The 26,055-nt window shown below is 49.5% G+C and overlaps 1 protein-coding gene across 4 annotated transcripts in view; it reads right to left on the minus strand.

The window, feature by feature from the left end:
- The window catches only part of prdm5 (PR domain containing 5), a 581,469-nt gene that overhangs the window by 502,653 nt on the left and 52,761 nt on the right, over positions 1 to 26,055 (minus strand). For all 4 annotated transcript variants that reach the window (XM_072496197.1, XM_072496195.1, XM_072496194.1 and 1 more), the window contains one exon: positions 1,130 to 1,252. In XM_072496197.1, the coding sequence (XP_072352298.1) occupies positions 1,130 to 1,252 (123 nt within the window). The remainder of the gene's footprint in view (positions 1 to 1,129; positions 1,253 to 26,055) is intronic.

Genomic DNA, 26,055 nt, shown 5'->3' on the forward strand with positions numbered 1-26,055 from the left:
TACGTGACCCAAGTTGTTCCATTGCATGCTTATATGTGGTCTCTCAAATATTCATAAATAAACCCGTGATGGAATAAAGAAATGGTGGCAGACAACCCGAAGGGAAATGTATAACCCACGCATTCAGAATGGAATGCCATCACATCATTGACACATCCATTCACAGAACATCATCAAGATCCCCTACTCTGACTATGCATCATCATCAAGTTAAATTTTGAGACATTAAATTTCCAAAGGCTAATTGCAAATACCTACAGTATTTCCTATATTCGCAGCAGCAAAAAGCCAGGTAGAAATATAGTGGGAGGAGCGAGTTAAATGGCTTAAAGGATCTAATGGCAGAATATGCATTCAATTTCTCTTTTGAAGTAAAAGTATAAGTAATTCATCCTTGGTGGTCTAGATAAGGGAGAGAAAGTAATCCTATCGGCGCAAGAGAAAGAGTGGCGTGTCAAATCTCAAGTCAATGAAGGGAATACATGAATGACCTTTGGCAGCCTGGAGAGAAGTGAACCAAATCCCTGCCAGTTCTGCAGAAGCTTGACCTTGGCTTAAGCTTTGAACATTTAAAAGCTGTTTGCACCATTCGATTGTATGCTATACCGCACTAGGGTTTTTTTTAACCCCCACATGGCTGAGAATGTGCAGAGAGGAAGCTAATCACATAGCTATGTTAAAAGCAGGCTGTTATTCTGGATAAAATAATTCAGTTGGCATCAACATAAAAATTATGTAATCATTACTTCTAGTGATTATTGACAGTGCAATGCTGTTCGGCATTTATACCCCATCTAATTTGACACTGGCATAAAGAAGCTGACATGGAATTTTAAATTAGGACTAAAAGCATCAGAGTATCGACTGCACTACACTGCAGTTTAAATACAGTATTATATTATTTTTATTGAAACCTTAACATTTCAGATGAAGAATGTAATTACTACAGTTCCCAGATGTACATAGCAACTAATTATTGGAACTAAAAGCTAATTTATGAACATTACTGCTAATCTACAAAGTAGGGAGAAGGCACTATGCCAACACAGGTTGGCATGCAATGAAAAAGAGACACAACTGCTGAACTACAAACCATGTATGAAAACCTCTGTGATAGCATCATACGCACCTGAATTGCAGCCAGATTCTTCTGTTCTTGTGTTGGTGCCTGATGGACAAAGCGCAACCAGTTTGAATGCCGCGGATTACTGGCATCCAGAACATATAGCACTTCTCCCTTACTCCCACGTACCTGCAAATGTCAGAGAAAAGTTCAGGAGTGCAATCTGCTGCTTAATGACAAAATTATTCAAAACAGTTTAGATTTTTTGTTTGTCCCTTCATCATCTATATCAAATGCAGCCATCCAACAACACTGTACAAGCCTAGTATGGCACTTTTTTGTTAGATAAACACAAATACTTTTTTTTAAAATAGAAGTGACTTGTACTCTTCGTGAGTGAAGAAAAGCATAGCCAAAGCTAAATACAGATATTGCAAAACCGGATTGTAAAATGAGAGTAAAGTTAAAAGGCTTCAGTTTCAATGGCTTTGGCTATTGACCTCAGTCAACTTTTTAAATTATCATGCGTGTATTCGTATCATATGCAATTAGGATGGAATTAAAAGCTTGTCCATAGACAACGCACCTTGATCTTAAATTCCTCATTTAGCCTCTAGCTATACTATTCAATTACTGCACATTCAGTATAGTCTGATCATTTTTTTTGCATGTTAGGTAGCATAACCGTAGAGTAGATGGAGACAATTAGAAGACAGAATTTTTACAAACAGCCACAGGCTGTTATAGGTCAAATTTATGAGACAACTATCTTTGTCAGTGTTCCAGACTGCCCTCAGCTTCGTTGGTATCCCTGAATTCCCCAAATTTACACAACTGCTCATTATCCAAATGATAAATTGGACCTTCCAAATGTTATTCAGAGAGAGTCATTAATCGTGGCATGGTCATATAAATCCAACTTATCATGAATTTATATAGTAAAGGTGTTTTACCTTAGATTCTATGAAAAATGACTCCCTCCTTCCCGAGATCAGCCCCAGAGTGGTAATTTTCCATTGTGACTGTTTTATTGTTCATAGTTTTGATTTGTGTATTGCTGAAAAGAGAGCATGCCATTGAAGTTTTTGGTCTTGTGCTCACCAGGACAGATGCAAGAATACCATTTTCAAAAGAAAACAATTTATACTGCATGAGAATGGGGTGTTGATTGGTTGGCCAGGCAGATGATTGGTTGAGGCCTTGCCATCGAGACCAAGGGAAATATTGCCCTCGTGCTTTTTAAAAAAAATTTTAAAAGGCACAATGCCTGGACATGTTCTTTCTGTTTGCAAGGTACAGGGCCCTGCGTATGAATAAATGTAGCTTGTTACAAGAATAAGCTGAGTTACAATACTAGTCTGGCTGGTTGTTAATCTAATTCTGAACATACTCCGGGTTTGTCTTCAAGTGATGCCCAATCACAAAATCACATCTAACGTTAGACATTATTTTCTGAGTTTTGTATAAAAGAGCCAATGCAATACTAGGTACATAGACCATGTGTCGTAAATGTATAAAAAAGCATACCCCTTCACTCAATATTCACAATTTGTAGTGTTATAACCGTACTAACAACATGAGAGCAAGAGTTGCCTTGTGCATTCTCCATGGTAATGCACCAACCAATCAGAGCTGAGTGGCCAACCAATCAGCATCCTATTCTCATGCAGTATAAATTGTTGTTTCCTTTGAAGTTGGTATTTTCGCATCCATCTTGATAAACTCGGATAAAAATCTTCAACTGCATGTCTCCCTTTCAGCAATACTCAAATTCTGTACCAGCAAATCATCTTCTGACTGGTGTTGCTGTACAATTGCATATTTCATGTGTCAAGACATTTTTGGTCCTTTTCCTTTGTTAAGGAAACCTAACAATAAGCAAAAATATCCACACTGATTGGATCACACTGAGCTGGTGGGAGGGAAAATCCATGTGCCAGCTCAATTATCTCAACCTTTCATAGAGTTACGGGCTGTTGTTCTTTCAGGTCAAAAGCTAAATACTGCAGATTCTGGAAATCTGAAATAAAATCAGAAAATGCTGGGAATACTCAGCAGGTCAGGCAGCATATGCGGAGGGAAAAAGAGAGTTAACATTTCAGGTCGATAACCTTTCAACGTGGAAGGCTTTGGCTGTGTTCCATTAGTGACAGCCCTTTAAAAGATAGCATCAGGACATCCATTGGCGTCAGCTGACACCCTATAAACCACCTAAATGCCCACCTGCAGTCCCAGAATGGTCATGACCTGCACATGCTGGTGAGATAACAACCGAGGATCAGGTCAGAAGCACCAGCACCACATTCTTCCAGCCCCAACAGCTGCTCCTAGGCTCTGCCCATAAAATCCCAACCATGCTTTTTTTTCTCCTTACCTTGCCCAGTATTCTCAACATCTAGTGCAGCGTAGATTTGGTAGACCATCCCTTTTTTCTTCGTCTGATCATATTCAGTCTGATCCCTCCATCTCTTCTCAGTATCTCCCACTGCTGATTCTAATTTCCCTTCAAGTGGTTGGTTCCAGCCCATTTTTGTTAAATCACGGGAATGATTCTCCGGAAGGATTTCTAAGTGTTGGAGCAAGTGGGAACTGCCACGAGCTTCCCGGGGCTCGGCCCAGCGACACTATTCAACCTTAAGTGGTCCATTTAATGAAGCCCCAAGGGTTTCTTGCCGCTAATGAAGGTTCGCCAGCCAATTCTCCGACACTGCGTTTGCCAGCCCCCCTCTAACAAGGTCAAGCAGCACTAGTCAACTCGCAACAATGACACTGAGGAGACTGGTCCCATGATTCCACGATGCAGACATGGGGAGGCTCCTAGACGCAGTGGAGGCCAGGAGAGATGCCCTGTTCCCTGTAATAGGTGTGAGCGAGCACCCAGCAGGCAGGCAGGGGTCAGACTATAGCATAGATTGAGGAGCACTGGTGCTCAGCTCTCTGCGGGTTGGTTATAGTCACCCCCTGCCCTTGACACTGACCCGCTAACAGTACCAACACAGTCCCAGCACCCTGGAGTGATGTGACACAGACTCTGGGAGGGTGGGAAATGGGGGTGAGGGGTGGTTAAGGTCGCGATGTCCTTTGTGAATTGGGTGAGGATGAGGGCCTCCCTGGCCCTCCGGCCTTGCCGGACCCTCGCCGCTGTCACCTGTCCTGCAGCCTCTGGCTGGTCCTCTGGTTCCTCCCTGGGATTGTCCTCCAACCCCTGCTGGTCCGGCGCAGCCTTGTCGTCCTCCTCGGAGATTCATAGATTATCATAGAATTTACAGTGCAGAAGGAGGCCATTTGACCCACCGAGTCTGCACCGGCTCTTGGAAAGAGCACCCTACCCAAGGTCAACACCTCCACCCTATCCCCATAACCCAGAAACCACACCCAACACTAAGGGCAATTTTGGACACTAAGGGCAATTTATCATGGCCAATCCACCTAACTTGCACGTCTTTAGACTCTGGGAGGAAACCGGAGGAAACCCACGCACACACGGGGAGGATGTGCAGACTCCGCACAGACAGTGACCCAAGCCGGAATCGAACCTGGGACCCTGGAGCTGTGAAGTAATTGTGCTATCCACAATGCTACCGTGCTGCCTCATGTTCCTCATTACCAACCTCCATCTCATCGCCCCGCTGCTGTGCAAGGTTGTGGGGGACACAGCAGACCACTACAAAATGGGCAACCCTCTTGGGGGTGTACTGGAGTGCAACACTGAAGCGGTTGAGGCATTGGAATCTCATCTTGGAGGAGTCTGAGGCATCGCTCAATCACAGCACGTGTGGCCGCATGGGCCTCGTTGTACCGGGTCTCCAGCCTCCGCACTGGCGTCATTAGCCAGGTCCTCAGTGGGTAACCCATGTCCCCCAAAAGCTAACCAGCCATCCTGGGGTGGTCTTTGAAGAGGCCGGGAATGACTGACTGCCCCAGGATGTAGCTGTCGTGGACTCTACGCAGGAAGCATGCACACATGTGCATGATCTTCATGTGGTGGTCGTACACAAGCTACAAATTCAGGGAGTGGAACCCCTTTCTGTTAATGTACGGCACTCCCAGAAGGCTCAGTGAGCCCAGGCCAATATGCATGCCATTCACTACCCCCTGGAACAGGGGCATCTCGGCGATAGCAGAGAAACCTGCTGCCCGGGCACCTTGCTGAGCTTGTCCATGTCAACGTTGATGTAGTTTTCTGCTGGAGTAAACAGAGCATCAGTGACCTGTCGGATACACCTGTGGGCTGTTGCCTGCGAGATACCACACAGGTCCCTGCTCAAGCCCTGGAAGGATCCCGAGGCAAAAAGATCTGGGCTGACCTTGACGGCAACCGGGAGTGGGTGTCCTCCTCCATCATGTGGTGCCACGAGGACATGGCACAAGTGCCGCACCATCTCCTTGTTTCTGTTCAAACGACCAGCAACGCCTGTACAACCTGGGCCTTCATGGGACACCCATTCTGGGTCCCTCCCTGGCCTGATGGGCAGCAGGGTCCTCAGGGTGTGGGACTGGGTCCGGCACTTGAGACAGTGCCTTGCTGCTGCTGCCGCCGTCTCCAGCATCTGGCTGCCCGGTCTAGCAGCAGGAACACGAGGGCAAATTATGCTGGGTCCAAAATCCCTGCCATCACATTCAATATTTGTGAGGCATTGGGTGAGGGTGTTAAGACTGACAAATAGTGTGGCTCCCACCCCGGGACCATCCATTTCCCCATTGATCCCCGACCCCAACCCCACACCTGGAACAACCAGTCCATGCACTCCCTGTCGCAGCGGGGCGACCCCCCCCTCACCAGACTCCTGTACCACAGACACCCGCTCATAACATCACCTGGACCTGGTCCCCTCCCTGTGGCACTCACCACCTGACAGCCGTGGACATGTCCCGGAGCTGTGTGCTATCGCCTGGGTGTTCGGATGCTGCATGTGTGGCCTTGCCCCCCACAGTGTTCAGGCACAGTGTCTAGCCATCATGGTCTGATTGGGATGGACTCCCACATCCACTTGGGTTATGTGATTGCCAATTCACTATTGGAAATAGCCTTCAGCCACATGGAGAGGCCTCGGCAATTGATAAGGATTATGAGTGGTCGGTGGGGCAGACGAGCAGGCACAAGGGTTTCCCCCGGAACAGAAACTCACAATGCCGGGATGGCATGATGGCATGCAGTTGGCTCCCAGGTGCACCCCCCGCAGCCGATGGTCCTCACCCCCTGCCGAGTACTGGGTTGGCAAGCCCTGCGCCCCCGGGTTCTTTGCCTGTGAGCAAAGGTGGCTACTCCCCTCCCCGGCACCCCACAGAAGCCCTTCCACCAGGCTCACATTTTTAAAAAGAAGTTCTTATCAGTGCCAGCATGACCAGATGTTGGGGAGGCCAATGAATTACGGGAGGCCATTGGATAAGGGGTGGCTCCCGTTAATTGTATGGAAATTGGGCTTAAGTGGTGATAATTGGTTTCCTGCCATGCTATGGCTCAGTTGCCGATCTTCGCCATTCCCGCTATTCACCGGCCTTGTTTCGCTGGAGCGAGAGCATAACTAGGCCGGAGAATCGGCCCTACATCTCAACTTTGTAAAAATGGAATTCCGCCATTTTAGAACCATTACTCCTGATCAACCTTTGTCTCTTTCCACAACTGCACTAAATCCAATTAAATTATGGCAGTACGATGGCACAGTGGTTAGCACTGCTGTCTCATAATTCCAGCCTTGGGTGGCTGTCTATGTGCACAGTTCTCCCCGTATCTGCATGGGTTTCCTCCGGATGCTCCGGTTTTCTCCCACAGTCCAAAGATGTGCAGGTTAGGTGGATTAGCCATGCTAAATGGTGGGTGACATGGTAGCACAGTGGTTAGCACTGTTGTTTCACGGGTTCTGGGTTCAATTCCAGCTTGTGTCACTGTCAGTGCGGAGTCTGCCTGTTCTCCCAGTGTCTGCATGGGTTTCTTCCGGGTGCTACAGTTTCCTCCCACAAGACCCGAAAGAAGTGCTGTTAGGTGAATTTGATACTCTGAATTCTCCCTCTGTGTACCCGAACAGGCGCCAGAATGTGGCGACTAGGGGATGTTCACAAAAGCTTCATTGCAGTGTTAATGTAAGCCCAATTGTGACAATAAAGATAATTATAAATTGTCCCTCAAGTGTCCAAATATGTGCAGGTTCGGTGGTGTTACGGGGATAGGGCGGGAGAGTAGGCCTAGGTAGGGAAGGTGGAGAATCTATGGGTGGAATGGCCTCCTTCTGCACTGTCAGGATTCTATGATCATGACCACTAAACTGCTCTCCTATAGTGCCCCTTCCACGCGTCCAGACACATTTCCTGAAACTAAATCTAGAACTGTCCCTTCTCTTGTTGGGCTTTCTACACACGAACAAAATGCATTATGTGCTTGATCCTTTTAATATTGATTTTACTGCAGTTTATGTTCGGGCAGTCAAAATGTCCAATTACTGCCTCTATTTTTGTTCCCTAGTTCAACTCATGTGGCCTCATTTGAAGATCCTTCTAACATTTCATCCCTCAACAAATATCACAACCCCCTTTTTTTTTTTTAAATCTCCCTCTCTATACTGTTTGATAACCTTGTAAACCTGCCATACCTGCCCTTTTTAAGACATTTGCGCCTAGTAAATACATTGCACTTTTTAAAAACATTTATAGCGGTACAGATGATCTGGCCTGTATCTCTTTCACCGAGTGCCCTTCTTTCACAGCTTCCTGCAAACTTTGCCAGGTGTACCCAGTCAGTTGCTAAGGAGTACACCTTTACTTGAGGATGAATTCTTTCAAAATCCAGCAGTGTTTTTCCAAATTAGAACAGTCACAAATAACATGTACGAGACAGCATTCTAATCATTACTGATAAGTTTTTTTAAAAATCTTAACTTCAATTACAAAAACATTAATTGTACTGTATTTTAAAGCATTTCATATTTTACAACAGAATAATTGAATATAAAAACTAACTTTTCTTTTAAAATATATATTTAACTGCTTTAAAAATAAATCTCCAATAACATCAATTGCTGGGAGTTTGCTCAAAGTCAATTTTTTTGATCTCTAATCGTATTAGTTGAGTATTTCTATGCTTTAGTTGTCAAATAAAAATATAGTACGAGTAATCTGTAAATATACTTTCTATGCTTTAGTTGTCAAATAAAAATAAAGTATGAGTAATCTGTAAATATACTTCATATATCCTACTTAGCCTCGCATTGCCCTGTGGTATATTCCTCTTCAATCTCCTCTTCTCCACTGAAAACAAGTTCTGTTCAGTCAATATATCATTTCACAATTTAAAAGCCCAATATATTGGATTTATCCTCACCATCCTTCTTTAAATCCTCCCCAATTTATCAATGTCCATTTTGATCCATATCCAAGTGAGAGGAATTAACAGAAAATTTATCTCCTGTAATGTGTTAAGCAAGTGTGGGGCCGACAGTATTTTTGGAAAATGAAAGATTGCATTTGCCCAATGTACAAAGTGAAGTTGCAAAAATGGAAGTCAATGGGAATTACGGGAAGAAGATGGCCATGATTGTTCGAGGCCAATCATCTCAGTCCCAGTACATCACTCCAGGAACTCCTCAAGGCCTAACCATCATCAGCTGCTTTATCAATGACCATCCATCATAAGGACAGGAGTGCAGACATTTGCTGAAGATTCCACAATGTTCAGTTCAGAGAAAGAAGAGTCCATACTTGCATGCAGCAAGACCAGGCTGAGGCAGATAAATAGCAAGCGACATTTGCACCATACAAGAGCCAAGCAATAACTATCTCCAACAAGAGATTCTAACCATGAAACAGTGAAATCATGCACTCAATTAGTTAATAAAGATCCTAAAGGCATAAATGCCCAGTCGTTTGGGTGATAAACTGCAGCTCATCTAAAGCTCTGCTGCCCACATCTTAATGCACACCAAATCGTGATCACTCATCACCCCAATGCTCCATCATCTGAAGGTCTGGCAAGTTCAAATGTAAAATTCTCTCACACGTTTTCAAACTTCCTCTGGCTCTACAACTGTCCAGGATCTTTGCCCTCCCCCAATTCCAGCCTTTTGTGTATCCACAATATCAATTGCTCTACTGCAAGCAACTACGCCCTCACCTGGGCAGCACAGTGGATAGCACTATTGCGTCACAGTGCCAGGGTCCCAGGTTCTATTCCGCCTTGGGTCACTGCCTGTGCGGAGTCTGCACATTCCCCCAGTCTGCAGGGTTTCCTCCGGGTGCTCCGGTTTCTTCCGTCAAGTCCCGAAAGACGTGCTGTCAGGTGAACTGGACATTCTGAATTCTCCCTCAGTGTACCCAAATAAAATTAGGGGATTTTCATAGTATCTTCATTACAGTGTTGATGTAAGCTCACTTGAGACACTAATAAAGATTATTACTATTACATTCTTAGAACTCTCTCTGAATCATTGTGTGAGTACAACATGGACGGCAGCACTTTCAAGAAGGTATCTCACAACCACCATCCCAAGAGCAAGGGATGGACATTGTACTTGCCAGTGGCACTCATATACTGTGAATGAATAATTTAAAACAAAACCAATTCCCAACCAATGGGAAAGAGAGTTGCAGCACACCAGGCCACTTAGTGTCACAACATTCTGCATCACAATGCATTTTCACTGTAGGCCGCAGCCATTACTTTTACATCAATTGCATTAAGATAAATCAGGAAGAGCAGTTCCATTTTTAAAAAGAGCCAGGAACTCCCAAATAGCTTAATGGTTAAATAAAACAACATACATTCCAGAACTGATCCCTACCCTGGTCTTGGCTGGTTGATTTCAGCTGCAGCAATACGACAGCACCATAACTGGTTTCAATATTCATGACTAGAGATAGGGAGGTAAACAATATCTGAGGGGACGTTTCCACCTTCAGGAAGAAGAGGAAGAGAGATAGTTGAGAGGGAGGGGCGGTAGCAGTAAGAGTCAAAAGTCAACTGATCCAGCCTGCCTTGATGATGAACAAATTGTTCTAACTTTACATTTGAAATTGTAGAGTGGGGTTTGCTTGTACAATTTTAAAATTCAACTCCCTAACTCGGGCAGCTAATAATCTTGTTTAAGCAATATGAAGGCAGATGCTTTACAACTTTCCTACATCCAGTTACCACATGTCAACTGCTGACTATGTGCAAAAATGCTCCTTGCTGTGCAGAATATTTGCCGAAAAAATACAGAGTCCAAGTTGTGGGGAAATATAATTGCAAAGGAAAACAAAATAAGTGGCTCACATTTCCTCAAATCAACTCTCTCACATACTCTACTCACACATTTGTTGAATGAAGCCAGGATAGGGTCAGACAACCAACCCCAGAATAAGAGGCAAAGATCTATTCATTAAAAATTCCAAAGCAGCAAAACAAAACCTCTACATTCTATAATTTTATCTGAAGTTTATTATGAGTATAGCTTGTTAGAATACCAGACCAGATCTCAATTAATGTTAAGATACCGGTCGAGAAACCCCAATAATTTGAAATTTGTAAACTGTGAGGAATGGATACTTCACCCCAGGAGTGATTCCACTGACAAACAGAAAACTTTTAGGTTAAATCAAACTTCATTTATAACCCGGTATTAACCATATTAACATCACAAAAATAGTTCGATAATTCACAGTTAAACAGTTCTTAAACTTATTCCCTACTCCTTCACTAAAAATATTCTAACCAAGCAACCAAATACAGTTCAAATGCCACTTACAACAAAACAAGTTTACTTGCTCATATCCGCAGACATTTGGAGAGACCCTTTCAAGATCAGATCCAGAATTCTTCTGACTTGTCCGACCCTTCGATTCAACCTAACAGCATTTGGCAAAACTGTAAGCTAAAGACAGGCTGGCTCCTTCCATTAATTACATCATCTGTATTGCACTAAAGATGTCCCATGACCTGCTTAGCTAGGAATAAACACAATCCTCAAATGATCTGTATCCCTGGGAGCCATTCAAATATAAACATTATTTCATTAGCCATTTATCTGTACTCAAGTAAGTGGTTGGGATGAATAATTACCTCATGTGGCGCACAAAGACTCCGTGAGACAAACAGAGTGAAGTCGATGAGGCTTTATTAAGCGTGTCTGTTCCCCAGCAGCCCGATAGTAAACTGGCATGCGGGGGAAGGCACCGGCTTCTTATACTTCGCCTTCAGGGCGGAGTATGAGGTCAACGGCCAACCAGGACCCGGGATCTGTCAGCCAATGACATTAGGGCTTCCAGTCCCACATGACCCCCAATACATACTACCACATTCACCCCTTGTCAAAAATGAACCCGGCGGGGTGATGCTTCGTATGGTGGTAAGGGTTTACAGTACTGGTCCTGGGAGGAGAGAACAGTTACATGGTAGGACCGTATTGGACAGTATCGTCCTGTTACAACTATTTACAGAGGATATAGGAAAACAAAATGTTCATTGGACAGTCCATCTTTGTTTTACATCGACGCCACGAGTCGGTCGGGCGGTCTGGTCGTCCGTGTCGATCGCCTCGGCCCCGGCGGTGGTGGTAGTGCTTGTACCAGCGTTGTCGCCTCCGGGAACCGCACGGTTTTAGCTGTCGGTGCAAAGGGGAGGGAGACTGATCCTCCTGGGAAGCGGGCGGTCGCGGGGTGCGGCGGTGGCAGGAAGGGGGGCGGTTGGGTTGATGGTGCCGGGGGGGGTGTGCGTGGTGCCGGCGGGCGCCAGATCCCGCAGGGAGACCGTGTCCTGTCGGCCGTCGGGGTACTCCACGTAGGCGTACTGGGGGTTTGCGTGGAGGAGGTGAACCCTTTCGACCAACGGGTCCGCCTTATGTGCCCGCACGTGCTTTCGGAGCAGGATGGGTCCTGGGGCCGCCAGCCAGGTCGGCAGCGACGTTCCAGAGGAGGACCTCCTAGGGAAGACAAGGAGACGCTCGTGCGGCGTTTGATTAGTGCTCGTACATAATAACGGCCGGATGGAATGGAGAGCGTCCGGGAGGACCTCCTGCCACCGTGAAACTGGGAGGTCCCTGGACCGTAGGGCCAGTAGGACGGCCTTCCAGACCGTGCCGTTCTCCCTTTCTACTTGCCCGTTCCCCCGGGGGTTGTAGCTGGTCGTCCTGCTTGAAGCTATACCCTTGCTGAGCAGGAACTGGCGCAGCTCGTCACTCATGAAAGAGGACCCCCTGTCGCTGTGGACATATGCGGGGTAACCGAACAGTGTGAATATGCTGTTCAGGGCTTTAATGACTGTGGCCGCGGTCATGTCGGAGCAGGGAATGGCAAAAGGGAAGCGGGAGTATTCGTCCACTACATTAAGGAAATACGCGTTGCGGTCGGTGGAGGGGAGGGGCCCTTTGAAATCGAGACTGAGGCGTTCAAAGGGACGGGAAGCCTTAATCAGGTGCGCTCCATCTGGCCTGAAAAAATGCGGTTTGCATTCTGCGCAGATGTGGCAGTCTCTTGTGACTGTACGGACCTCCTCTAAGGAGTAGGGGAGATTGCGGGACTTGATGAAGTGGTAAAACCGAGTGACCCCCGGGTGGCAGAGGTCCTCGTGGAGGGCTTGGAGGCGGTCAATTTGTGCGTTGGCACATGTCCCGCGGGATAGGGCATCAGACGGCTCGTTCAGCTTTCCGGGCCGGTACAAGATCTCAGTTGAAGGTGGAGAGTTCGATCCTCCACCGCAAGATCTTGTCGTTCTTGATCTTGCCCCGCTGTGCATTATCGAACATGAAGGCAACCGACCGTTGGTCAGTGAGGAGAGTGAATCTCCTGCCGGCCAGGTAATGCCTCCAATGTCGCACAGCCTCCACTATGGCTTGGGCTTCCTTTTCCACTGAGGAGTGGCGGATTTCTGAGGCGTGGAGGGTTCGGGAGAAAAAGGCCACGGGTCTGCCCGCTTGGTTAAGGGTAGCCGCGAGAGCTACGTCAGAGGCGTCGCTCTCGACCTGGAAGGGGAGGGACTCGTCGATGGCGCGCATCGTGGCCTTTGCGATGTCCGCTTTGATGCGGCTGAAAGCCTGGCAAGCCTCTGTCGACAGCGGGAAAGCCGTGGTCTGTATTAGGGGGCGGGCCTTGTCTGCGTACTGGGGGACCCACTGGGCGTAGTATGAAAAGAACCCCAGGCAGCATTTCAGGGCTTTTGGGCAGTGCGGGAGGGGAAATTCCATGAGTGCGCGCATACGTTCGGGGTCGGGGCCTATTATCCCATTGCGCACTATGTAGCCCAGAATGGCTAGCCGATCGGTGCTAAAAACGCACTTGTCCTCATTGTACGTGAGGTTCAAGGCTTTGGCAGTCTGGAGGAATTTTTGGAGGTTGGCGTCGTGGTCCTGCTGATCATGGCCGCAGATGGTTACATTGTCGAGGTACGGGAACGTGGCCCGTAACCCATGTTGATCAACCATTTGGTCCATTTCCCGTTGGAAGACCGAGACGCCGTTTGTGACGCCAAAAGGGACCCTTAGGAAGTGGTATAATCGCCCGTCTGCCTCGAAGGCTGTGTACTTGCGGTCACTTGGGCGGATGGGGAGCTGATGGTAGGCGGACTTGAGGTCCACGGTGGAGAAGACTTTATACTGGGCAATCCGATTGACCATGTCGGATATGCGGGGGAGAGGGTACGCGTCTAGTTGTGTGTACCTGTTGATGGTCTGGCTATAGTCAATGACCATCCTTTGTTTCTCCCCTGTCTTCACTACTACCACCTGCGCTCTCCAGGGACTATTGCTGGCCTGGATTATGCCCTCCTTTAGTAGCCGCTGGACTTCGGAGTGAATGAAGGTCCGGTCCTGGGCGCTGTACCGTCTGCTCCTAGTGGCGACGGGTTTGCAATCCGGGGTGAGGTTCGCAAACAAGGACGGGGGTTGCACCTGGAGGGTGGCGAGGCCGCAGATAGTGAGTGGGGGTATGGGGCCGCCGAATTTAAACGTAAGGCTCTGTAGGTTACATTGGAAATCTAAGCCCAGCAAGGTGGGGGCACAGAGTTGGGGAAGGACGTTAAGTTTGTAGTTTTTGAATTCCCTCCCCTGTACCGTTAGGGTAACTATGCAGAATCCCTGGATCTGTACGGAGTGGGATCCTGCGGCTAGGCAAATCTTTTGTGCGCTGGGGTAGGTAGTTAAGGAACAGCGTCTTACCGTGTCGGGATGTATAAAACTTTCCGTACTCCCGGAGTCGACTAGGCATGGCGTCTCGTGGCCGTTAATTAGGACCGTTGTCGTCGTCGTCTGGAGAGTCCGGGGCCGAGCCTGATCGAGCGTAACCGAAGCGAGCCGTGGTTGTAGTAGTGGGGTGGGGTCCGTTGTTGCCGTCCAAGAGGACGTCGGGGATGGATAAAATGGCCGCCCCCATACCTCGCCCGTAGCTGAGGGGTCACAAGATGGCGTCGGGGGTGGACAAAATGGCCGCCCCCATGCGTCGTACAGGTCGGGGGCGGTCCAAGATGGCGGGGCCCCTCCTCCCCTCGTGGTGGTCGGGACCCAAAATGGCGGCGTCTGCGGGTCGCACATTGAGTGCTGGGGGGTCTGGGGGGCGCTAGGACCGCGCGGAGTTCCCGGGCCGCGGGCGCTAGGACCGCGCGGAGTTCCTTTGGTGCGAGCGCCAGGGCCGCGGGCGCTAGGACCGCGCGGAGCTCCCTCGCTGGGGACCGGCAGGTCAGTAGTGCGGGCGCTGGGACAGTGAGGCGGTCCCTCGCCGGGGATGGAGGTCGGGGTCCAGGTGAGTTGTATTGCCGGCGGGTCAGGCGTGGGGCGCGGGACGGGGGTGAGGGACCAGGTCGGCGGCGTTGGCGGGTCAGGCGTGGGGCGCGGGACAGGGGCGAGGGCCCAGGTCGGCGGGTCAGGCGTGGGGCGCGGGACGGGGGCGAGGGCCCAGGTCGGCAGCTCCGGCGGGTCAGGCGTGGGGCGCGGGACGGGGGCGAGGGCCCAGGTCGGCGGCTCCGGCGGGTCAGGCGTGGGGCGCGGGACGGGGGCGAGGGCCCAGGTCGGCGGGTCAGGCGTGGGGCGCGGGACGGGGGCGAGGGCCCAGGTCGGCGGGTCAGGCGTGGGGCGCGGGACGGGGGCGAGGGCCCAGGTCGGCGGCTCCGGCGGGTCAGGCGTGGGGCGCGGGACGGGGGCGAGGGCCCAGGTCGGCGGCTCCGGCGGGTCAGGCGTGGGGCGCGGGACGGGGGCGAGGGCCCAGGTCGGCGGGTCAGGCGTGGGGCGCGGGACGGGAGCGAGGGCCCAGGTCGGCGGCGGTGGCGGGTCAGGCGTGGGGCGCGGGACCCAAAATGGCGGCGCCTGGGGGTCGCACATGGCGTGCTGGGGGGGTTGGGAGGCATAGACTGCCTGTAAGGCTCCCTGTTCTCCCGGGACGGCGGCGACCACGCGGGACCGGCACACCACCGCATAGTGGCCCTTTTTCCCGCAGCTTTTGCAGATGGCTGCGCGGGCCGGACAGCTTTGTCGGGGGTGCTTCGCCTGGCCGCAGAAATAACAGCGAGCGCCCCCGGTGCGACTCGGCGTTTGGACTGCGCAAGCCTGTGGGGTGTCCGGGGGGGGGGGGGGTAGGGGGTTTGCCGCGGCGGGTACGTACGGGGCCCAATGGCCTGCCGCGCGGTCGGGGCCGTAGGCGCGGGTATTACGCGCGGCTACGTCCAGCGAGGCTGCCAGGGCCCGTGCCTCTGAGAGTCCTAGTGACTCTTTTTCTAGAAGTCTTTGGCGGATTTGGGAGGATTGTATACCTGCAACAAAAGCATCGCGCATTAACATGTCCGTGTGTTCGTTTGCGCTCACCGACGGGCAGCTGCAGGCTCGTCCCAAAATCAGCAGCGCGGCGTAGAACTCGTCCATCGATTCTCCGGGAGCTTGCCGTCTCGTCGCGAGCTGGTAGCGAGCGTAGATTTGGTTAACTGGGCGAACGTAGAGACTTCTCAGTGCTGCGAACGCCGTCTGGAAATCGCGGGTGTCTTCAATGAGGGTGAAAATCTCCGTGCTCACCCTCGAGTGCAGGACCTGCAGTTTTTGTTCATCTGAGACTCGGCCTGTGGTCGATGTGATGTAGGCCTCAAAGCAAGTCTGCCAGTGTTTGAAGGCTGCTGCTGCATTCACTGCGTGGGGGCTGATCCTCAGGCATTCTGGAATGATCCTGAGCTCCATAGTCCTTTTTAGGCACGCTTAATAAATTGTGGCGCACAAAGACTCCGTGAGACAAACAGAGTGAAGTCGATGAGGCTTTATTAAGCGTGTCTGTTCCCCAGCAGCCCGATAGTAAACTGGCATGCGGGGGAAGGCACCGGCTTCTTATACTTCGCCTTCAGGGCGGAGTATGAGGTCAACGGCCAACCAGGACCCGGGATCTGTCAGCCAATGACATTAGGGCTTCCAGTCCCACATGACCCCCAATACATACTACCACACCTCACTCTTACAATTACAGCTTTAATTACAGCTTTAAAAGACACACAGCCTGGATATCTTAACCGAGGTTCTTCAATAATATTACTGCATCAAATATATACCTTAACCCAGGCTTTTATTAACATTACTATAACAGATATCAAATACAATGATTGGAATTCACTATCTGGGGCACAATCTAATGGAAAGGTTCTAAGTTGTCAGTGAGAGAGAATTGCCGGATGCTTCCCAGAAGCTGACCCGGTGAGACCTCACAGGTATCTAATGCCAATTAGGGCCGGTAATGATGACCCATGAGCTTCACGTTGGAAATGACTATCCCACCAGCTGATTCGCCTGGACCACGCCTGGCAGCACCCCGCTAATGAGGGGGAGTGGCTCTTAAACCGATCCCGCAGAGTAAAGCCCAGACAGCACACAGTCATGCCACTGCAGACTTACTTCTTGATTCAGAGATTTCGACTTGGTCAAACTGTTGAATGTGATGGAGTCCAGACAGGATACCGTGTTCCCCCGAGGCGGTTGGAGGGTCAGCCAGTGCCACCTGGGAAGCAGTGGCAGCGGCCATCAGCACGGGAGTGTCACCAGGAGGACCATCATATTAAGGCAGATAAGTCCCCAGGGCCAGATGGCATCTACCCCAGAATACTGAAGGAGGCTAGAGAGGAAATTGCTGAGGCCTTGACAGAAATCTTTGGATCCTCACTTCTTCAGGCGATGTCCCGGAGGACTGGAGAATAGCCAATGTTGTTCCTCTGTTTAAGAAGGGTAGCAAGGATAATCCAGGGAACTACAGGCCAGTGAGCCTTACGTCAGTGGTAGGGAGATTACTGGAGAGAATTCTTCGAGACAGGATCTACTCCCATTTGGAAGCAAGGGGTCGTATTAGCGAGAGGCAGCACGGTTTTGTGAAGGGGAGATCGTGTCTCACTAACTTGATAGAGTTTTTCGAGGAGGTCACTAAGATGATTGATGCAGGTAGGGCAGTGGATGTTGTCTATATGGACTTCAGTAAGGCCTTTTACAAGGTCCCTCATGGCCGACTGGTACAGAAGGTGAAGTCACACGGGATCAGAGGTGAGCTGGCAAGATGGATACAGAACTGGCTAGGTCATAGAAGGCAGAGATTAGCAATGGAAGGGTGCTTTTCCAATGGAGGGCTGAGACTAGTGGTGTTCCGCAGGGATCAGTGCTGGGACCTTTGCTGTTCCTAGTATAGATCAATGATTTGGAGGAAAATGTAACTGGTCTGATTAGTAAGTTTGCAGACGACACAAAGGTTGGTGGAATTGCGGATCGCGATGAGGACTGTCAGAGGATACAGCAGGATTTAGATCGTTTGGAGACATGGGCGGAGAGATGGCAGATGGAGTTCAATCTGGACAAATGTGAGGTAATGCATTTTGGAAGGTCTAATACAGGTAGGGAATACACAGTGAATGGTAGAACCCTCAAGAGTATTGACAGTCAGAGAGATCTTTGTAGCCACCTAAATTGGCCAACTCCCGATTTAAAATGGCGAACGGCAAAGGCTGAAGGGAAATTCAGCCAACACAGGCAGAAACCAGCAGGTACAGGTTTGCTGTGTATTAAAACTCTGCAAAAGCCCAGACAGCATCGATACCAACGACCATCAGCATAATAATGCAGCAGCCATCTACATACTAATGAGCAATCCCCGGGAACACCCTTGCAGAAATGTATACCGCGATCCTGGATGCGATCGGGTATAACCGGGGTGACCCCGTAGAAGGCCTCAACAAATGCAGGCAAAAGAAAACCGAGCACCCCACAGCGTTTGCTGGACGCCTGTGGATCCATTTTGCAGCAGTTTTTGGAGACTTAGACCGCGCCCATTTGTCCCCAGACGACATGGCCAAATGGACCCGCACCCTTATCTCCCATGCCACAGAAACAGGACAAAAAGCAGGCGCCAATTATGATCCCTCAGAGGAGGCTCATAACGGGAAGTGGGTAGTAAAAAGATTGCCCCGCACCTGGGAACATTCCGTACAAAACAAACCCGCAGTTAAAAATCCCGAGGAAAAGCAGGCCGATGCAGATATACAGCACACCCGAATCCCGCATGGGTAAATGAAGGAAAGAACAGCCCCCCACAAAAGTCACAGGAGTGTTACAACTGTGGACATTTAGGACACTTTGCAAAAGAGTGCAATGCCCCTAGAAAGCCACAGAGAGCCCAGCAGATGGGCACTCTGAGTAAGAAAAAGACAGAGCCAATTCATCGTGTTAGCACCCGTTCAGATCAGACGGAGCTGACCGGAATGGACTGACGGTGTACGGGCTCCCGCAGTTGGGTCTGCGACACCCTTTGGGATAGGTCCAGACGACCGGTAGTTGCAGCAAAAAATTCGGGACACCCCATCGAGTTTCTCTGGGACACAGGAAGGTCCCGCACCACAATAAATTCCTCCATGTTCCAGAAAGACACGTGACCCACTACAGCCACCATCACCCTCAGCGGCTTTACAGGCCACTAACAGCAGGGACACATCACAGCCCCTGTACCCATTCAAATCGGCACCATCACCACCAAGCACCCTGTAGTTTTAGTCGATCTGCCCCACACAGCAGAACACATTCTGGGAATCGATTTTATGAATTCCCACAACCTGTCCTTTGATCCAGTCAACCAGTGTCTGGAAAATGGCAAAATCCGCAAGAGCCTCCGCAACGCTCAACATAGGTGAATACGCAAACAAAATTAGCGCAGTAGGCAAATTTTTGTTCATCCCGACCACGCTTAGCACGGACAAGCAGGTTAGGGGAGTTTTACAGAAGTACAGGACAGCATTCGCGACCCACAAACACGACTGTGGACGGATGGCTGGTTCAGTACAAATCACAGGACCTGACCCTAGACCCCAAAAACAGTATGGATTTCCCCAAGAGACAGAGGGAGAAATCTCTACGGTAATAGAAAGCTTATTAGAGCAGGGTGTACTTAGATCAGTAGCGTCCACTAATAATGCCCCGATTTGGCCAGTGAGAAAGCCCGATGGATCATGGCGACTGACCATCGATTACCGGGAACTCAACAAAGTCACCCCCGCAGCAGCCCCCACATTAGCCACAAGTTCCGAGGCCATGCTCAAGCAGGGACTCAATTCCCGATTCTTTACAGTTTTGGACGTCAGTAATGGATTCTGGTCCATTCCATTGGCAAAGGCGTGCCAGTAAAAATTTGCCTTCACCTTTAAAGCACAGCAGTACACATGGACATGCCTGCCACAAGGCTTCCACAACTCCCCTCCATTTTCCACCGACAGCTGGCAAATGGTTTAGCCAAATTCTCTCGCCCAGAATGTCTGGTCCAGTACGTAGACGACCTACTACTGCAGACAGACACCAAGGAAGAGCACATCGAGCTTCTGTCCGAATCCCTGGAGCTCCTACAGAAAATTGGATGTAAAGTTAACCCCAAAAAGGCCCAGATTTTGGAAGACAAGGTGATATATTTGGGAACAATTATCACACATGGTAAACATGAGATCGAGCACAAAAGGATTGACTTGATTGCTAAATTGCCCCTTCCCCAGAACGTTTCAGCCCTCCGGTCTTTTTTAGGACTGGTTGGCTACTGCCAAAACCACATTGACGGTTTCGCCAGCAAGGCAGCACCCCTCTCAGACCTCCTAAAGAAAGGAGCCCCCTGGGAATGGCTTCTGCAGCATACAGATGCTGTGGATGCATTGAAGCAGGCACTCATAGCAGCCCCCGCACTACAAGTTCCAGACCCGCTTTCCCCTTACACTATAGAGGTAGCAACCACAGACCGCACCCTTTCGGCCGTGCTCCTCCAGGAACGGCACGAACAGTTAAGGCCCGTAGCTTACCCCTCCAGAATTTTAGATGCTGTGGAGCAGGGATTTTCGGCCTGTGAGAGGCACCTGCTCACAGTATTTTGGCAGTTCAGTAGTTTTCTTACATTACCGGATTGAACCCCATCACAATCCTCATGGTACACACCCCCACCCAACTTTTACTGGACGGACGACTCAAGGACGGTACAGTCAGTCAGAGTAGAGCAGCTAGATGACCCTTATTTTGCAGGGACGGGGCATCACTGTTAAAAGGACAAAGACCCTCACTTTTTTAGCCGACAGTACCCCGGAACCCCCCCACGAATGTGAAATTATCTGTCCACACCACAACACAGGCCCCTTTATTGCTAAAACACTCCCCAGAAAAATAGGTAGTTCAACCCAGAGCCCCAAGCACACAGACACGTGCGAACCCATAAGGATATATGTGGATGGATCTTCCACGGTATTGGATAGGAAGCGTATAACAGGTTGCGCTATTTATGTCGAGGACGCACAGGGACGCGCTCCAGAACAAATCGCAATAAAACTTCCAGGACACTTAGGCGCGCAGGCGGCAGAACTTGCGGCCATCGCGTATATAGTGGAACACCCAGATTCTTCCCCAGCCCAGCAGACATACACGCGGACAGCCTCTATGTCTCCAACAGCCTTACGGAATTCCTGCCCCTGTGGAAAGCAAGAAGATTTGTTTCCGCAGACGGAAAACCCCTCCCTTCAGCCCCATTGCTCCGTCACATCTTAGAGAGAGCACAGAACAGGACTTCTGGTATAGTCAAAGTTCAAAGTCACCATCGTTCCTCCCCCCCTGGAAATGTAAAAGCCGACGCACGGGCTAAAGCAGGTTCCAGGCACGGATATTTTTGGACACCCACCGAAGGCTCACCAGTGAATGCAGTTCAGGTCTCGCAGACTAATATTGAGGATTTGGTGCAGGCCCAGAAGCAGGACAGCAATCTCAGGGATATTTTAAAAGGAAACTATCCAGCCCCCTATGATAGGTTTAGAAATGTTCTGATCACACATGACGGTGTGGTGTTAAAAGACAGCCTTTATGTGGTTCCTGAACAGGACAGGAATCAACTGATTTGTTTGTTCCTTGACGGTCATGGACATCAGGGAATCGATCCCACTACAGCCCACCTCAGGCAGCTCTGCTGGTGGCCGAATTTAAAGAACGATGTTAATCACTACATCGAGAATGGTCTTATCTGTGCCCAGAATAATCTGGACAGATATGCCAAAAAGGCTCAACTCAGTCACACCTGACCCGTTAATGGCCCCTGGACGAACCTCCAGATTGATTTTATAGGACCATTGTCCCCTTGCAGGAATGGTTATAAATATGTACTCGTGGTGATAGACACGTTTACAAAATGGGTGGAAGCATTCCCATCCAGAACTAACACGGCAAAGACCACAGCGAAGAATTTGACCCACCACATCTTTATGAGATGGGGACTTCCCCGCAGCATTGAGTCCGACCAAGGTTCCCATTTTACGGGACGTGTCATGAAGAACGTCCTCACAATATTTGGCATCACCCAAAAATTCCACATTGCATACCACCCAGTCAAGTGGTATCATGGAGCGCATGAATCGGACCCTAAAATCCACCCTCGGAAAAATGATCCAGCAGAACAACACCACTTGGGACTCCGCCCTCCCTTTTACGCTGATGTTTTTGCGTAATACAGTTTCAACTTCTACAGGCTACACCCCACCCACCCTCATGACCAGATGCCCCATGAAAGGCACAGAATTTTTTGTAGGTTTAGACTTGACCAGCCCCGAAGTGACGGCCCTCACACACAAGAACGCAGTCAAACAATTAGTGGATAATGTTAAAACGGCTCAGCGAGCAGCCGCAGTGAAATTGGGCACAAGGAAGAAACCGAGCAAGGCTTGTTTCGATAAGACAGTGCATGCGACTGAGTACAATAATGAGTACAATGCAGGACAGCAAGTCATGCTCTCCGTATACATCCCCAGCACATTCCTGTCACCAAAGTACTCGGGTCCGTACTCCATTGCGGACAGCGACTGTGACTCGGACGATAGCCACAGCACACCACCCTACTATCCCCATGCAACAAGACCCACACCCAGCGAATCCGAGCACGATTCGAGTGATCCCTTCATGATCACTTTCCTAAACAAACCCCACCACCGACCACCGACCTACAATGACGACCCCGATTCCGTCCCCACACAACTAGACACCACCTATTGGCACAGAGACAATTCGTACAGACTCGTTCGGAAAGACGAGAGCGATCCAAAATCACATCAAGCAGCCCTATCAGCCCTGATACATTTAAGAGTTTGGCATCTGGGAGAAGATGACGACGTTGAGTCTGACTCCCAAAGCGAGAACCCTTTTTTGACCCTGTTCGCAACCGATAACGGAGGTGTCCAGATGATGTTTGAAAAGGAACCGCTTGGGAGAAACGGTGTCCTTTCTGATGGAACCTGCAGCATGTTTGATAGTGTTTGTCCTTGTTTGTTAAATGTTGTAAGTCAGACCGGAAAAAATTTCTTTCCATGGCCCTACGACACCACCCCTCTGACGCCCACTGGCAGTCAGAGAAACTAGTTTGTCCGCAGAGACTTGTTAAGGTCCCAGACGCCAGTTCAGAGGAACTCGTCTGTCGACAGAAACACAGACCCCCTTTTGTAACTGCCCTTCTGGTTCGAAGGTAGAACCAATATGGCAACCCCCCACGATAACTACATTTCTTGCCCGTTCTTGTCGGTTGCTCAGGCAGTGGAGAAACGGCTTGGGACCCGCCCTGCTTGGGAACCCCGCTCTGGTCAGCTACGCTCGGGTAGGGGAAACACGGCATTGGTCGCCGTCCTACCTGGGGACTCCATCCAACTCTTAACTGTCGCGGCCCATACGCACCTCATTTTGGAAAGTTTTAGTTCAAAAAGTTGTTTTGTTTCAGGTAACCCTTAGGTTGCCAACCATAATTAAGATGATGGTCCTCCCGAGGTTCTTATTTGTATTTCAATGTCTCCCTATACTAATCACCAAGACCTTTTTTAATAAAATAGACAGGAGCATCACGAGCTTCGTGTGGGCAGGGAAAGTTCCGAGAGTAAGGAGGGGGTTCCTTCAGCGTAGTAGGGACAGAGGAGGATTGGCACTACCGAACTTGGGCGATTACTATTGGGCCGCCAATGTGGCAATGATACGTAAATGGATGATGGAGGGTGAGGGAGCGGCGTGGAAAAGACTGGAGAGAAAGTCCTGTAAAGGGACGAGTTTAGAGGCGCTGGTGACGGCGCCGCTACCAATCTCACCTAAAAAGTTTACCACGAACCCGGTGGTGGCGGCAACATTGAATATCTGGGGACAGTGGAGGCGACAGAGAGGGGTGCGGGGAGCCCTGGTGGGGTCCCCAATCAGGAACAACCATAGGTTCGCCCCAGGAAGAATGGATGGAGGATTTCAGAGCTGGTACCAGTTGGGAATTAGGAGGGTGGGAGATTTATTTATAGATGGGACTTTTGTGAGCTTGGGAGCATTGGAGGAAAAGTATAAGTTGCCCCGGGAAATTTCTTGAGATATATGCAGGTGAGGGCGTTTACTAGACAACAGGTGAGGGAATTTCCGTTGCTCCCGACACAGGGGATACAGGACAGGGTGCTTTCAGGGGTGTGGGTCGGAGAGGGCAAGGTGTCAGAGATTTACCGAGAGGTGAGGGAAGAGGGGGAGGAGTCGGTGGGCGACTAAAAGGAAAGTGGGAAGAAGAATTAGGGGAGGAGATAGAGGAGGGTATGTGGGCTGATGCCCTAAGCAGGGTAAATTCTTCTTCCTCATGTGCCAGTCTTAGCCTGATTCAATTTAAGGTGCTACATAGAGCACACATAACGGGAGCAAGATTGAGCATGTTCTTTGGAGTGGAGGACAAATGTGGGAGGTGTGGCGGGAGCCCGGCAAACCACGCACATATGTTTTGGGCGTGCCCGGCACTGGAAGGGTATTGGAAGGGAGTGACGGGAGTGATTTCGCGGGTGGTGAAGGCCCGGGTCAAACCAGGCTGGGGGTTAGCTCTATTTGGAGTTGCGGAAGAGCCGGGAGTGCAGGAGGCGAAAGAGGCCGACGTTGTGGCCTTTGCGTCCCTAGTAGCCCGGTGCAGGATCCTACTCATGTGGAAGGAGGTGAAACCCCCCGGACTGGAGGCCTGGGTAAATGATATGGCGGGGTTCATTAAACTGGAGCAGATAAAGTTTGCCCTGAGAGGATCGGCTCAAGGGTTCACCAAGCGGTGGCAGCCATTTCTCGACTACCTAGGGGAACGTTAGAGGGAAGACAGATACCAGCAGCAGCAACCCAGGGGGAAGAGGGGGGGGGTTTAATTTAGTTTAGGTCAAAGATAATGGGGTTTTGTTACTTGTGTATTGTTAAACATTTCTGTATTGTTATTGTTGGGTTTGCTTTGTAAGAGGGGAAAAATTATTGTTTGGGAAAAATTTTCAATAAAACATATTTAAAAAAAAAAAAAGGTTGCCAACCATATGCTATTTACATCCTCAAACAGTTGGATGGTAAATCGCACAGTCTGCGAGACGGCTCGCACTGGTTCATTATTTGTAAGTGTGTCTTGTCCTGAAATTCGGTTTTTGGAAGAAAAGAAATGAGGGAGTCACACATAGTGACCAATTATAAAGGGAGTAATTGGCACTAAAGGACAGACAGGCTATCACACGAGATATTAACACAAGGTAGTAACAGATATTATGCTTGTTTCCACAGAACTCCAGAAGCTCCAGGACCGGAGAAGAGAAGAGAAGTGAAAGAAGAAGAACCATGAGGACATCCTCCGCGTAGTTCATCGTTATAATGGACATTTGGTTGCGCGCGAACGCGAACCCCATGACCTCAAGCCCCCCCAGCCGTTAATGATTCACTTCCCCACAGTACCCAGAGCCCAGTCACAAGCGATACCACACCATCTTGGTGCGACAGGTTTATAACCTGGTACTCCCTGTCCTACTAGATAGAATCCCCATTGGTATTGGCGATACTCTGCTGCATCGTGCAGACTATGCGTCTGAGAAAATGGAGAAGAAGGAGAGCCTACCGCACTCACACCCCAGTACATAGGATCAGATCCCCTATTTTCGGATACGACCAGACCCCCTACCCCCGCGATCTATAATAAAGAACATTCGTTTGCGTTTTTGTTGTAAATAAAGAAATGTTCATGAGAAATTGTATGATCCTGAGCTTGACGGTCAAGCCAGGAAAAATGTGTATACACTGCTATGATTTTTTTTGTACGGTTGAGGAAGTTAGAATGATGAAATGTTTAAGTGAGTGTAGTGTATTAAGGATAGTTAGAGGTTCCCATTTTTGGTTTTGTAATGCATGTCCCCGTTTGACATAGTGCCCCTTAGAATTGTCAGTTAAAACATTTTTGAATAGTTATGGTCAGTGTAGAGGCCATGAAAGAAGTGCTCACCGGATCAAGGAATGAAGACAACGCAGTTATGTGATCCTTCACGCTTCGCGTTAGGATCACAAGGACGGTGTGTAGCCACCTAAATTGGCCAACTCCCGATTTAAAATGGCGAACGGCAAAGGCTGAAGGGAAATTCAGCCAACACAGGCAGAAACCAGCAGGTGCAGGTTTGCTGTGTATTAAAACTCTGCAAAAGCCCAGACAGCATCGATACCAGCAACCATCAGTATAATAATGTAGCAGCCATCTACATACTAATGAGCAATCCCCGGGAACAATAGCAACATTGGGACACACAA

The sequence above is a fragment of the Scyliorhinus torazame genome, chromosome 3, assembly GCF_047496885.1.
Source record: "Scyliorhinus torazame isolate Kashiwa2021f chromosome 3, sScyTor2.1, whole genome shotgun sequence".
Lineage (NCBI taxonomy): Eukaryota > Metazoa > Chordata > Chondrichthyes > Carcharhiniformes > Scyliorhinidae > Scyliorhinus > Scyliorhinus torazame.